Source organism: Schistocerca piceifrons, chromosome X, assembly GCF_021461385.2.
Source record: "Schistocerca piceifrons isolate TAMUIC-IGC-003096 chromosome X, iqSchPice1.1, whole genome shotgun sequence".
NCBI lineage: Eukaryota > Metazoa > Arthropoda > Insecta > Orthoptera > Acrididae > Schistocerca > Schistocerca piceifrons.
The window spans coordinates 70,728,880-70,742,480 of record NC_060149.1 but is presented as its reverse complement, the minus strand read 5'-3'; the positions used below and the strand labels follow the sequence as shown (position 1 = coordinate 70,742,480).

The 13,601-nt window shown below is 39.7% G+C and overlaps 1 protein-coding gene across 3 annotated transcripts in view; it reads left to right on the top strand.

Moving 5' to 3' along the window:
- LOC124722904 (solute carrier family 22 member 7-like) overlaps positions 1-13,601 on the top strand; it is a 193,361-nt gene that overhangs the window by 71,308 nt on the left and 108,452 nt on the right. For all 3 annotated transcript variants that reach the window (XM_047248046.1, XM_047248045.1, XM_047248044.1), the window contains exon 4: positions 4,846-5,003. In XM_047248046.1, the coding sequence (XP_047104002.1) occupies positions 4,846-5,003 (158 nt within the window). The remainder of the gene's footprint in view (positions 1-4,845; positions 5,004-13,601) is intronic.

The window sequence follows — 13,601 nt, the reverse complement described above, 5'->3', positions numbered from 1 at the left end:
TATAAGCAATGAACGTAGCAGTGCTGTTTTTGCTCTGAGACAAATTAAGACAGTAATAACTGAAGATAATGTGCGCATTGTATATTTTTCATACTTCAGTGCTGTAATGAGCTATGGTATAGAAATCTGGGGCCACTTCACGGAGGCAAATAAAATATTCGAATTGCAAAAGAGAGCAGTTAGAATAATAGGAAACAAAAGAACAAGAGATAGTTGCAAGGCTCTTTTCAAAAAATGTAAGAGTCTAACCTTGTACAGCTTGTATATATATACAGTTCTGCTCCTTGCTTGGGGTCATAAAGATAAATTCAACAAAAATGAAGATGTACTCCACCACCACACTAGAAACACTAAAAAATTAAGAATTCTGCAGCACAACACAACACAATATGAGAGAAGCAGTGGTTACATGGCAGTAAACTTGTACAACCCTTTACCACCACACATCACTAATGCCAAATTGAAGGATAAGTTTAAGCAGTCAATCAAACAACTGCTATTAGAAACCCCTTTATGTTCAATCAGAGAATTTCTTTCAAATGAAAATAACTGAAGCAAACAGGCATAGTACACTAAAAGAAAAATGTATACAGGTATAGAGAAAAAGAAAAAGTAAAATGTGTTAACTTCTTAACAGCATTGTTTTATCTAAAGATTTTGTTTTTCTACAGTATTATTGCTGTTAAATTTTTTTTATATAAATGTAAACATAACGGGATCTAGAATATGTATGTGCTATGTGATTGTATTATACTGTATATATAAAATGATGGACCCATAGCATAGAATTATTGCAATTAAATGTTCTGTAATACATAGATACATAGATTATGTATGCCTAATAAAATCTGTTCAGTTTACAGTATCTAAAATTTTGTTGTGGTAAAAATTTATTAGCTATCTTAGCAAAACTATAGTTAGAATCAGTAAAAGTAATGTATTTTATTAGAAAACTGACAAAGCAAATATATACTTGGACTTAGTCCATAAGCTGCTAAATAATAAATGATGAAATTAAAAAAAGCATTCTTCTGTAGCACATTAATTGAAACATTTCTATTCTTTTCTTGTGTAAATTTATGTTGTTGTCCATTTTTCACTTCCAAACATGGCTACACTTGAAAGAAATACTTTCAGAAAAGACTTCTTAACACTTAAATCTATATTCAAAGTTAATAAATTTCTGTTCTTCAGAGACGATTTTCTTTCCATTGCCAGTCTACATTTTATATCCTATCTACTTTGGCCAGTATCAGTTATTATGTTTCGCAAATAGCAGAACTCATCTACTGCTTTAAGTGTTTCATTTCCTAATCTATTTGCCTGAGCATCACCTGAATTAATGTTACTACATTCAATTATTCTTGTTTTGCTTTTATTGATGTTCATCTTATGTCCACTTTTCAAGACACTGTCCATTTCATTCAACTGCTCTTCAAAGTCCTTTGCCATCTCTGACAGAATTATAATGTCAATGGGAAACTTCAAAGTTTTTATGTATTCTCCCTGGACTTTAATTCCTGCTCCAGATTTTTCTTTATTTTCCTTTACAGCTTGTACAATGTACAAATTGCATAACAATGGGGATATGCTACAAACCTGTCTTACTCGCTTCTCAACCACTGCTTCCTTTTCATTTCCCTTGACTCTTACAAATGCCACCTGATGCCCATAAAAGTTGTAAATACCTTTTGCTCCATGTGTTTTTACCCCTGCTACCTCCAGAATTTCAAAGAGAGTATTCCAGTAAACATTTTAAAAGGATTTCTCTAAGTCTACAAATGCTGTAAATGTAGGTTCTCCTTTCCTTAACCTATCTTCTAAGATAAGTCATACGATCAGTATTACCTCATGTGTTTCTACATTTCTCCAGAATCCAAACTAATCTTCCCTGAGGTCAGCTCTTACCAGTTTTCCATTCTTCTGTAAAGAAATCATGTCAGTATTTTGCAGCCATGACGTAGTAAACTGATACTCTGGTAATATTCACACCTGTCAGCAACTGCTTTCTTTGGAATTTGAATTATTACATTCTTCTTGACGTCTGAGGCTATTTCACCTTCTTCATACATCTTGCATACCAGATGGAAGGCTAACAGTAGTTCTGACAGAATGTTGCCTACTCCCAGGGCCTTGTTTCAGCTTAAGTCTTTCAGTGGTCTGTCAGACTCTTCTTGCAACATCATATCTCCCATCTAATCTTCATCTGGGTCCTCTTCCATTTCTATAATACTGTCTTCAAGTTCGTCTCCCTTACATAGATCCTCTGTATACTCCTTCCACCTTTCAGCTTTCCATTCTTTGCTTAGAACTGGTTTTCCATTGGAGCTCTTGATTGCATACAGCTGCTTTTCTTTTCTCCAAAGGCCTCTTTAATTGCCCTGTAGGCAGAATCTGTTTTTATCCCAGTAAAATATGGTCCTAAATCCTTAGATTTCTCCTCCAGCTATTCTGGCTTAGCCATTTTGCACTTCCTGTCAATCTCATTTTTTATACATTTGTATTAAGTTTCACCTACTTAATTTACTGTGTTTTATATTTCCTCCTTTCATCAGTTAAATTCAGTATCAGTTTCTCCTGTGTTATCCAAGTGTTTCTACTAGGCCTTGTCTTTTTACCTATGTGATCCTCTGCTACTTTTGGTATTTCATCTCTCAAAAATACTCATTTATCTTCTGCTGTAGTCATTCCCCTTGTTTCAGCCAACTGCTGTCCAATGCTTCCTCTGAAACTCTCAGAAACCTCTAGTTCTTGCAACTTATCCAGATCCCATCTCCTTAATTTGCTACCTTTTTCCAATTTTAATGTAGTATTCATAACCAATAAATTGTGATCAGAGTCTAAATCTTTCCCTTAAAATGTCTTACAGTTGAAAATCTGGTTCCAAAATCTCTTCCTTATCATTATGTAATCAATTTGAAACTTTCTGGAGTCTCTAGGCCAGTTACATGTATACAACCTTCTTTCCTGATTATTGAACCAAGAGTTAGCAGTGATTAAATTATGCTCTGCAAAACTCTACCAGGTGACTTCCTTTTCATTCCTTTCCCCCCATCTTTATTCATCTACTATTTTTTCTTCTCTTTCTTTTCCTGTTACCAAATTTCAGTCCCTCATCATGATTAAATTTTCATCTCCCTTAACTATATGAATATATATTTTTTATCTCATATCACATTTCTTCAATCTCTTCATCTTGTGTGTAGCTAGATGGGACATTAACTTGTATTATAGTGATGGTTGTGGGATTTGTGTTTACCTTGGCTATGATAATGTGTTCACTAGCTGTTCATAGTAGTTTACCCACACTGCTATTTTCTTATTCATTATTAAGCCCACTCCTGCACTACTCCTATTTAAAATTGTATTTATAGCCCTGTAATCACCCAACCAGAGGTCCTGTTGCTACTGGCATCAAACTTTACCAATTCCCACTGTATCTAACTCAACCTATCCATTTCCCTTTTTAATTTTTGTAATCTTTCTGCTCAATTAAAGGACCTAACATCCCATGCTCTGATCTATAGACTGCTAGTTTTGTTTTGCCTGATGATAACATCCTCCTGAGTAGTCCCCACCCAGAGATCTGAGTAGGGGACTATTTTACCTCTGGAATATTTTACCCAAGAGGATTCCATCATCATTGAACCATACAGTTGAGCTGCATGCTCTTAGGAAAAGTTATCACTGTAGTTTCCCCTTGCTTTCACAGTACCAGCACAAAAAGTTCATTTTGGTGGATGTTATAAGGCCAGATCAGTCAATTATCCAGATTGTTTCCCTGCAGCTATTGAAAAGGCTGGTGCCCCTCTTCAGAGACCACACATTTATCTGGCCTCTCAGAAAATATCCCTTCATTGAAGGTGCACCTATGTTATGGCTGTCTGTAAGGCTGAGGCAAGCAAGCCACCCCACCCACTGGCAAGGTCCATGGTTCTTGTGAGGAAAGGGGATGGGAAAAGAAGTTGTTACTCAGTTATAAAGCAGATGCCATATAAATGTTTGATGTTGCAAATTCATATTAATTATCATCATTAACAAAGCAGCTACAGGAGATGTTATTGTTCTGTACTGAGAATGGAGCATATCTTATTTGTTAATTATACCAACTAATCATAAAATGGACAACATGTTTAACCCATACAGTTTTGTGTGCCATTTTTAATGTCTGCATTTCTATTCCTGTTTTTGTTTCTCATGTTACATATTTCTGTTATGAATACTGTAAACATTGTGTATAACCCAGGATGCGTTAACAACAATATGCAGTTGATCCTCAGCATCTAGGGATGACAGCGGCCATGTGCATATGTGTTGTGCCTACACGAAAGTATGAATTTTTTCTAAATTTGATAACACACTTTTTCTAACAGCTTAGTCTACTTTTAAATGCACCTGGCTTCTGCTCCTCTACATGATAAGTAGCAGTTCATATTGTTTCAAAATTATATATTGTATGCATGTGCAAAGGCAACATTCATACAGTGGAAATTTTCTGTGAATGAATATATAAGTAAGTCCTAAAACTGAATTACTATATATATTGTATGGGATTATTTGAATTGGATAAATTGTTAGTATTATTATTATAATAATTATCATATAAACTTGCTAGAGCTAATTTTAATGTTGTAGTCATTTTCATTATTATTGTTGTTATAGGTAGAGCTCATTTATTGCTGCCTCACCCACATTTTTCATCTCTTGATATACACAGAAACACTTGTCTTTTTTATGTTCTTCGATTGTAATTTTTGAAGCTAGTTGTCTACTGGTATTAAACTTTGTCATGCATTTACTTGGTGTGTTACATAATAAGCTGACACAGCACATTATATTTTGTAGGTTTGGAAGAAGAAAGCAATACATTTTCTGTATGTGTTTGGCAATCATATTTCGAGGAATGCAGCCATTTACAGCTTCCATTTTTCCACTCTTTGTCACAGCATCAGCAATAGCTTCAGCAGCTTCAATGCCTGCTGCAGAATCAGTCCTTGCTATAGGTGAGTAAGAAATTATTACTACCTGTACTGCAAATATTTCTGTCAATATGTTATACTGTTGTTCATGATTATTGGCCATCCTCCTTGGTAGACACTTTACTCATAGATGAATTCTTGAATATGAGTAAATAAATCTGGAGATATAATATATGCATTTTTTGCCAGTTAAGGGAACGTGATAGATAATAGAAATATTTAGGTATAACACTATAATGTAAAAAAAAAAAAAAAAAAAAAAAAAACCCTTGTTTCCTGTGTGCACTTCTTGTGCATTTGACACGTTCCACATTATAAGGGATTTCCATGCTATTGATCAATGGAACACATAACTAACCAACTAACTAACTTACTTACTTACTTACTAACTCATGCTCAAATGTATAGAGTTGTTCAGTTTGCTCTCTATAGTCAGTCTGTGCAGGTCCATTTAGTGTACTGCATCTATTGTATGTCAACAACTTACCATTAAACATAAATTCACCATCCATTCTGTTTGCTGATGACACATCTGTCTTGATAGAAAGCAAAGAAACAGAAACAGTTCCTGATAGTCACTGGCACATTAGACAAGCTAGAGTCATGGTTCCAGTTAAACGACCGGAAGCTTAACATGTCAAAAACAAATTTGATTCAATTCAGAACCAGAAAATTAGTATAAATCATAAAAGTGAAGAATTAACTGAAGTGCATTCTGTCAAATTTCTAGGTCTACACCTCGATAAGAATTTAATCTGGGACACACATATTGAGTACCTGTGCAGCAAACTGGGTAGCTTTGCATATGCCATGCATATATTATCAAGTGCTACTAACATGTCCACTTGCAAAGTAGCATATCTAAATTACTTTGAATCAGTGATAAGATATGGCATTATTTTCTGAGGGGGCTCCAATAATATACCTAGTGTACTGAAGCTCCAGAAGAAAATTATCAGAAATATGTGCACTGCACAGCAAAGAGAATCATGTCATACATTATTAAAGAAACTAAAAATTTTGACTGTCCCTCCCCTATACATATACGAGCTAATGACATTTTCACACCACAAACCAGAATTGTTCATTAAAAACCAATTTGATCATCCATACAGTACAAAGAATAAAGATAATTTTATGCTGCCTGCCCATAGATTGAAATTATATGCTCAGACCCCACAATATATGGGCATGAAAGTCTACAACAAACTTAAAGACAAAAACATTCTAAACATGGAACTAGGGATACTAAAAAATAAGTTACATGAAATTCTTATACACAAATGTTATTACTCAGTAGAAGAATTCATGGAAGATGAACTGATAATTTGAGCAGAATCCAACCACAAATTAGCATTATATTGTGAAAAAAACAAATTGTCCATTATCAGGAAAGATATTTACCTATGCTGGAAAATAAAAAAAAAATATGGATACTGCTACATAGACTAAATATAGTTTTAAAAATTAATATTAGATTCTAGTTTGTAATTTTTGACATGTCTGCTGTACCATGATCACATGATTTGTAAGTAAGTGTATGTTACGAGACTAATAAATCACCATTCACAAAATTCCCCAGGCTGACTACAGCTTGCAAATCCAGAACCATGCAGACTGATATGATGGAAATCTAATCCACCAGCCCCTCTCCTAAGCAATGTGCACTGTGTTTGCTTGTTTGTCATGTGAGATCTAGTGCATGTTTGTAATGCTCATGATAATTCTAAATTCTGGATAGGTTTAATTTAGTTAGTTAAGATCATATTAATAGCAAACAATAATGTCTGAAATGAACAATACAGGGTGTATAAAAAAGAATGATCTGGTTTTGCATATCTATATTTATGAAACTAATAAATATACAATGAATTTTGTTTTTGATGAACAGGAAAGTCAAAAAGTTTTTTTTTCATATCTTTTTATAGGTATTCAATATGCCCCCCTTGAGATGCATGGCATATGTCAGTGCTGTATTCAAATTGTTCCCACACTGCAGCAAGCATGTCTTGAGCTACAGCTTCCACAGCTGCCATTATGTAATGTCTTAGTTCATTCATTGTTGTTGGTAATGGACGCACATAAACAGAGTCTTTTATAAACCCCCACAAGAAATGATCACATATAGTCAGGTCCAGTGACCTTGGAGGCCAGTAATGTAAGACTGAATCATTTGGTCCAGTGTGACCGATCCATCATTCAGTAATACTTTGATTTAAAAATTCGCATGCTTCCTGATGCCAGTGTGGTAGTGCTCCATCCTGTTGGTAAATGAAGTTGTTAAAATAAGTCTCCAACTGTGGGAAAAGAAAGTTTTCAAGCATATCAAGATATGTGCTTCCTGTAACAGTGTTCTTGGCAAAGAAAATGGGCCACACACCTTTTCCCATGAAACTGCACAAAACATATTAAATTTTGGAGAGTCCCTCTCACGTTGTACAACTTCATATAGTTGTTCCATACCCCATGTTCTCACATTATGATGGATCACCTTTCCATTTAAATGGAATGTTGCCTCATCACTAAACACTAAGTGTGGAAGAAAACTGTCATTCTGCATCTTGTCAAGAATGAAATTACAGAACTCCACACATTATTGTTTGTCACTTTTATGAAGAGCTTGCAGTAGCTGAATTTTGTATGATTTCATGTGTAACCATCAACACAATACATGCCACACATACATCGGGGGAATGTTGGGCTGTTGAGCTGTACAGCAAACAGATTTCTGCAGACTCCTTGTGAAAGTACAGTGGATACATTCCAACGCCTGTGTCAGACACTCGGGGATGGCTCAGCAATATGCCTTTACTCAAACAACCAGTTTCTTGGAATTGTTCATGCCATCATCTAATGCTGGGTGCTGTAGGAGGATCCACACCATACCTAATACAAAAGTCATGCTGAACAGTTATTAGTGACTTGCACTGTACAAAACATAGAACACAAAATGCTTTCTGTTGTCCCAACACCATTTTTACTAGAACTGAAGTGGCACACACTGCTGCTAGTCTGAAGAATGAAATAGGAAAGTGAGACAAACATACACATTTGGGGGGCAACTGGGAACAGAGAGTGGGCCAAGTCTGGAATCAAAGCTCTGCCCACAACCTCTGGCACAACACATGACATCTTTCCCAAGTTTTCCACTAAACTTTACAGGCACTGCTTGCAAAGAGCGTCTCACTGGCAATCCCTATCCACTACAAACTACTTCTGACCTGCAACTTATGCTGGTTCTGGTACCTAAGTGATGGGAATGCACCATGAACAGACAATGACACCAAACGTGAAAGGAAGAATTGTAATATCCCAAAAACCAGTGATAATGTACTCCTGACATTCCTCCAAACAAGCCACAGCTTGCACAGTAAGCTTAGTAATCACTTTTACCTTACTTGTTAAAAATTTTCTGATCATTGTCATACAACTGTTGCCATAGCATGTACAGTTAACTGTCTTCCATCACTGGGTTTCTGAGAAATATTCCACTATTTTTAGTATAGGGAAAAAGTTGTTAAAGGATGTGATTTGGATATTTTCAAAATTCAGCGTACTTCAGAAAAAGTGATAGTGAGAGTGTGTGGAAGAGTGTATGGAAGCAAAATTATCACTCCAACAAGTTTCCTCAATTATTCTTTAAGTACATTATAGAGAAATCTGTGCACAATTTTTGAAGTAAATTATATAAACAATTTAACAAAATTTAAATTCAAGAAGAAGCTCAACATATAAGTTTAACAGGAATCCAAAAGATGTTTTTATCCACATGGCAAGAAATTTTCTTCGTAGCTTGAAATGTCACTCACAATTCTCAGTTGGAATCTGTGGTTGCTATAGTGCATCACACGATGTTAGCACAAAAAACTCGAAATTAGTGAGAAAAGCAAATTGCTTTCAAAGAATAATGTGCTTATATTTGTCACATCAATGTTGTAGGTGGTGGAAATGTGTTTTTGAGTGTCTCAGTATAATTTTCAGTTCCATAGAGTTCTAGTATAATAAGTTCTATTTTATTTGAGATACAACTCTGACTGTTTAATTCAGTTGTAGAGATCTGTGGGTGTTTGGGTCCTTATCATTATAAATAACAACCTGTTGATACACTTGTTAAAACAATTAGCACATTTTTATTGTCACACTTCAGAAATACGTCATTACACATCAAAAGTATCACATAGACAGAACGTAATGGCTGCCTTGGCCCAAAGAGTTTTTGCATGCCAGAGATGTTATGGCACATAAGTGTTGCCACAGAACCCCCCCCCCCCCCCCCCCCCTTGCAGTGCGGAGAATAAGGTTCTGGCTGTTATGGGTGGAGGGTGTAGGTGTCGTGCCATCTTCATCTGGAGGGGGGACTGGGCAGGGTGGGGCCGGGGTTCGAGCCCTTTGGGATGGAAAAATGTAATCACGGTGCCACACCGGTGGGAGTATGCGGCAACTGGTTCGTGAGGTGACAGAGAGGGTGGGGGGGAATAGACGGAGACACGGGGCACAACACGTACAGTGTTCCTGTGGCGACAATTAAAGATTGGATGAGGGAAGGATCTAAGGAATTGGGGATTGGTGAGGATTGGACAACAGAAAGTTGGAAGGTGTCATTGTCAGTGGAGTGGGTGGGAGCGTGGATGACTAAGAGAGAATCGTTTGTGGTAGTTATACAGATGTCAGACGGTGAAAAGTGTGAGACGTCGATGGAGACGGTAGTGGGTTGTTGAATGTCGGGTGAGAAGCGTTTGACAGGCGTAGCAGGAGAGGGTGGGGTGAAGGGTGTGGACCCCAGACTCTGCCCAGTGAGGGTTACCGGCATTGAGGGAGGGGCCGTGGCCGGAGTGTCGTCCCTTGAGGAGGCGGCCATGTGGATGTCGTCGTCGGTTGTGGTCAGTGGCGTTGGGTCGCTGGAGTTGTTGTCGTCAGCAGTGACCCATGCTGGCTTGAGTTGAGACACTGACACTGTCGAGAGCTTGCCTTTGATACAGATGTCGAATGTATTGGACGAGTGCCTAAGTACCCTGTAAGGGCTTGTGTATGGGGGTTGCAGAGCGGTGCACACTGTATCGTCCCTAAGCATCACAGCTTCACACGTGTCTAACCGCTGGTGCACGAATGTTTTAGGCGGAGTGTGTGCTTTCAGAGTGGGTGCTCTCTCTGCTCATATTGTCTATCATACGTTCTCAATTAGCACGGGGTATTCGATGGTGGCATCTTGGAGCTGTGACGGGCGCTAAAGACTACACTGTTGAGCGCCCATAACACCATATCCATCCATCCGGAGCAGTGAAGGCTCGACAAACTCGGCTGGTAGGGTCAACGGCTCGCCATAGAGCAATTCGGCCACCGAGCAGTGCAGGTCATGTTTATATACAGAATGGAGGCCTAGCAGTACCCACGGGAGGGCGTGTAACCACCGTTCCTCGTGGCACATTACTGCTGTCTTTAATGTGTGGTGCCATTGTTCCACTAAGCCATTTGATTGGGGGTGGTAGGCTGTTGTGCGAATGCAGCCGACGCCGAAGAGCTCGCACATTTTTGTGAAGAGGACAGCCTCGAATTGACTGCCTTCGTCTGTAGTAATGGTTTCGGGCAGCCGAAACGTGTGACCCATGTGGAGAGTACAGCGTTAGCGACTGTTTTGGCCGAAATATCAGCTAGAGGGGTTGCCTCGACCTATCTAGTTGTTCTGTCGATAAAAGTAAGTATGTATCGGTAACCATCCACCTGTAATGGGGCCGACAATGTCGATGTGGATGTGGCGGAGTCTGCCAGAAGGAGAGTGGAAGACACCTGAGGGGGGGCGTGCAGTGGCGTCCAACTTTGGACCACTGGCACGAAGTACAAGTGCATCACCAGTCACGACAGTCTTTGCGAAGCGAAGGCCATACGAAATGCCCGGTGATGATGCGCGTAGTTGTGCGAATGCTCGGGTGGGCGAGATTGTGCAGTGCGTCAAACACTGAGGAACGCAAAGAGGATGGGACGTGGCACGCCAGTGGAAGTGTCACACCATAGCTCCAAGCATGAGCCAGGGATCGTCTTGCGCACCAGGCACAGAGAGTGATTATTGTCAGATAAAAGGCTCGCCAAGGAGTCATCATTTGTTTGCACTCGATCAAGAGCGTCGAAGTCGATTGAGGAAGATATGCCTGAGATCCGGGAGAAATAATCAGCGGCTATGTTGTCGGATCCTCGAATGCATTGCACATTAGTTGTGTATTGTGAAATGAGGTCGAAATAACAGAACCTCCTAGGAGGTGGGTCGGCAGGAGGGTTTGTGAGTGCTTGGGCGAGAGGTTTGTGGTCTGTAAAGATCGTGAGGGGGTGTCCCTCGATGTCTTTGCGATAATATCTAATGGCTTCGTAGACAGCTAAGAGCTCTCTGTTGAAAGCGGACCATTTGCACTGAGAGGGAGAAAGTTTTTTTGAAAAGAACTTAAGAGGTTGCACCACCTCTCCTCTGTGTTGTTGAAGTACTGCGCTGATAGATATTTCACTAGCGTCTGTGGTGAGCGAAAGTGTTGCATCCTTGTGTGGATGGGCAAGTGTGATGGCTTCTGCGAGTGCGGTTTTGAGTTTTTTGAAAGACGCACGCATCACCTCTGTCCACGGCACGCGCCTGTCACCTCTGATGTTTGTGGCCCGTGTGAGGGGAACCTGTAGTTCGGCGGCTCTTGGAATGTGGTGGCGGAAAAAAATTGATCATTCCTAAGAACTGGCAAAGTTCATGGTATGTTTCTGGTATTGGTAGCTGTTTGATAATGTCTATTTTCTCTTGTGTGGGCCAGATACCATCAGTTGAAACTATGTGTCCCAGAAAAGCAACAGAATCCTGTCTCAGTTTGTATTTGTCTTTGTTGACGATCACACCATGGGATTGTAATGTGTCAAACAGTGCCCGGATGTGAAGCTCGTGTTTCTCCCGAGAGGAAGAAATGATCAAAATGTCGTCCAGGTATGCGTAGCAGAAAGGTAGGGATCGTAACACTGTATCTAAGAACCTCTGCCAGGTTTGGGTGGCGTTTTCCAATCCGTAAGGCATGTAACCATATTTGAAGAGGCCGAAGGGTGTGGTGATGGCCGTTTTAGGGATATTTTGTTCGTACATTGGTATTTGGTGATACGCTTTCTCACAGTTTACCACACTGAAAATTTTAACGCCTGCCAACTGAGAAGCGAAGTCCTGAATGTTTGGTACTGGATAATTGTCCATGATTGTGCGGTCATTGAGACGTCTATAGTCACCACAGAGTCTGTAGAAACCATCCTTCTTTTGTGTGAGATGAATCAGTGACGACCGGTCACTGGAGGATGGGCATACAATGCCTGCTTTTAATAGGTCCGAGATTATTGCTTTCGCTGCTTTGAGTTTGTGTGGATTCAGGCGTTGTGGTCGGTGTGTGACCGGAGGGCCCTCAGTCGTATTGAGTTTGTGACATGCGCCTCTCGTGATTGATAACATGCTACGCGCGTGGGGTGCGTCGTTAGTGTTCGGACACTTGTGCAATGAGTCAATGATTTGAGCACACGCCGGTTTGTGCGAAGAGCGAATACCTCGAAGTGAGGCGAGTTCAGATTTCGTGCTCTGTAATGTCTGTTCGGTACGCTCGATAAGGGAGGTGAGCTATGCCTGCGTTTGCTTGAGTTCACTGATTTCTTGTCGTTGTAGTAGCACGTCACAACTTTTACTAGTTAACTTTGCCGCAAGAAGAGCACATTCGGTCTGCAATAGTTAAATGTCAATGTTGACTGAATGGGTGATACAGACACAGTGGCTGTAAGGGCAATAGTCTTTTGCAAAGGTTGGTGGCCTAATGTACTTCATGGAATGTCTAGCGAAAATTTGTGGTGTCACAGAAAGTCAATGCCTAAGACCGGAGAAGTCACCTGTGCCACATGAAAAGTCCACAAAAACTTCAAGCCTTTTGACATTTTGAGCGTTAAAGGCGCCGTACCTAACCCTTTGATATGAGAGTCATTAGCTACGTGTAACAGTCTGGGCGAGGAAGTTAACACAGTAGGTGCGAGAGCTGGGGGTATTACACTTGTATCAGCACCACTGTCAACGAGGAATTTAGTTCGTGAGACGAGGTCAAGAGTGAATAGAGAACTGTCAGCGCTTACTGTGTTAGATGCTGTTGCTGCTGTAAGGCATCTTTTTTCCTACGCATGAGACGCTGCGCCTATGGCACCTTGCGAGCTGCGTTTCCTGCCATGCAATGGCTGCGACATTTCCTGGCCACATCGCTGAAGTTGGCGTGGAACCAACACAGCGGCCAGGCTGCATTAGGCGGGGGTGATGTCCATCACATCAATTTGCTTAGCTCATGGCAGAACAGGAAAGCTGGGTTTGTGATATACCATCTCTGATACAAAAAGTCTGAGTATTTGAATTGAGGAACTAGCAACAATACAGTTTATTAATGGCCAAAGCAAACATACTAACAGATATTCTTGATCAGTTTTGTATGGTAAATTGCTGAGAAATAAAACAACATTTCTAAATTTTGACATCTATTTGCTAGTGAAAACATATTCATACAGGGTGTTTCAAAAATGACCGGTATATTTGAAACGGCAATAAAACCTAACCAAGCAGTGATAGAAATACACCGTTTGTTGCAATAT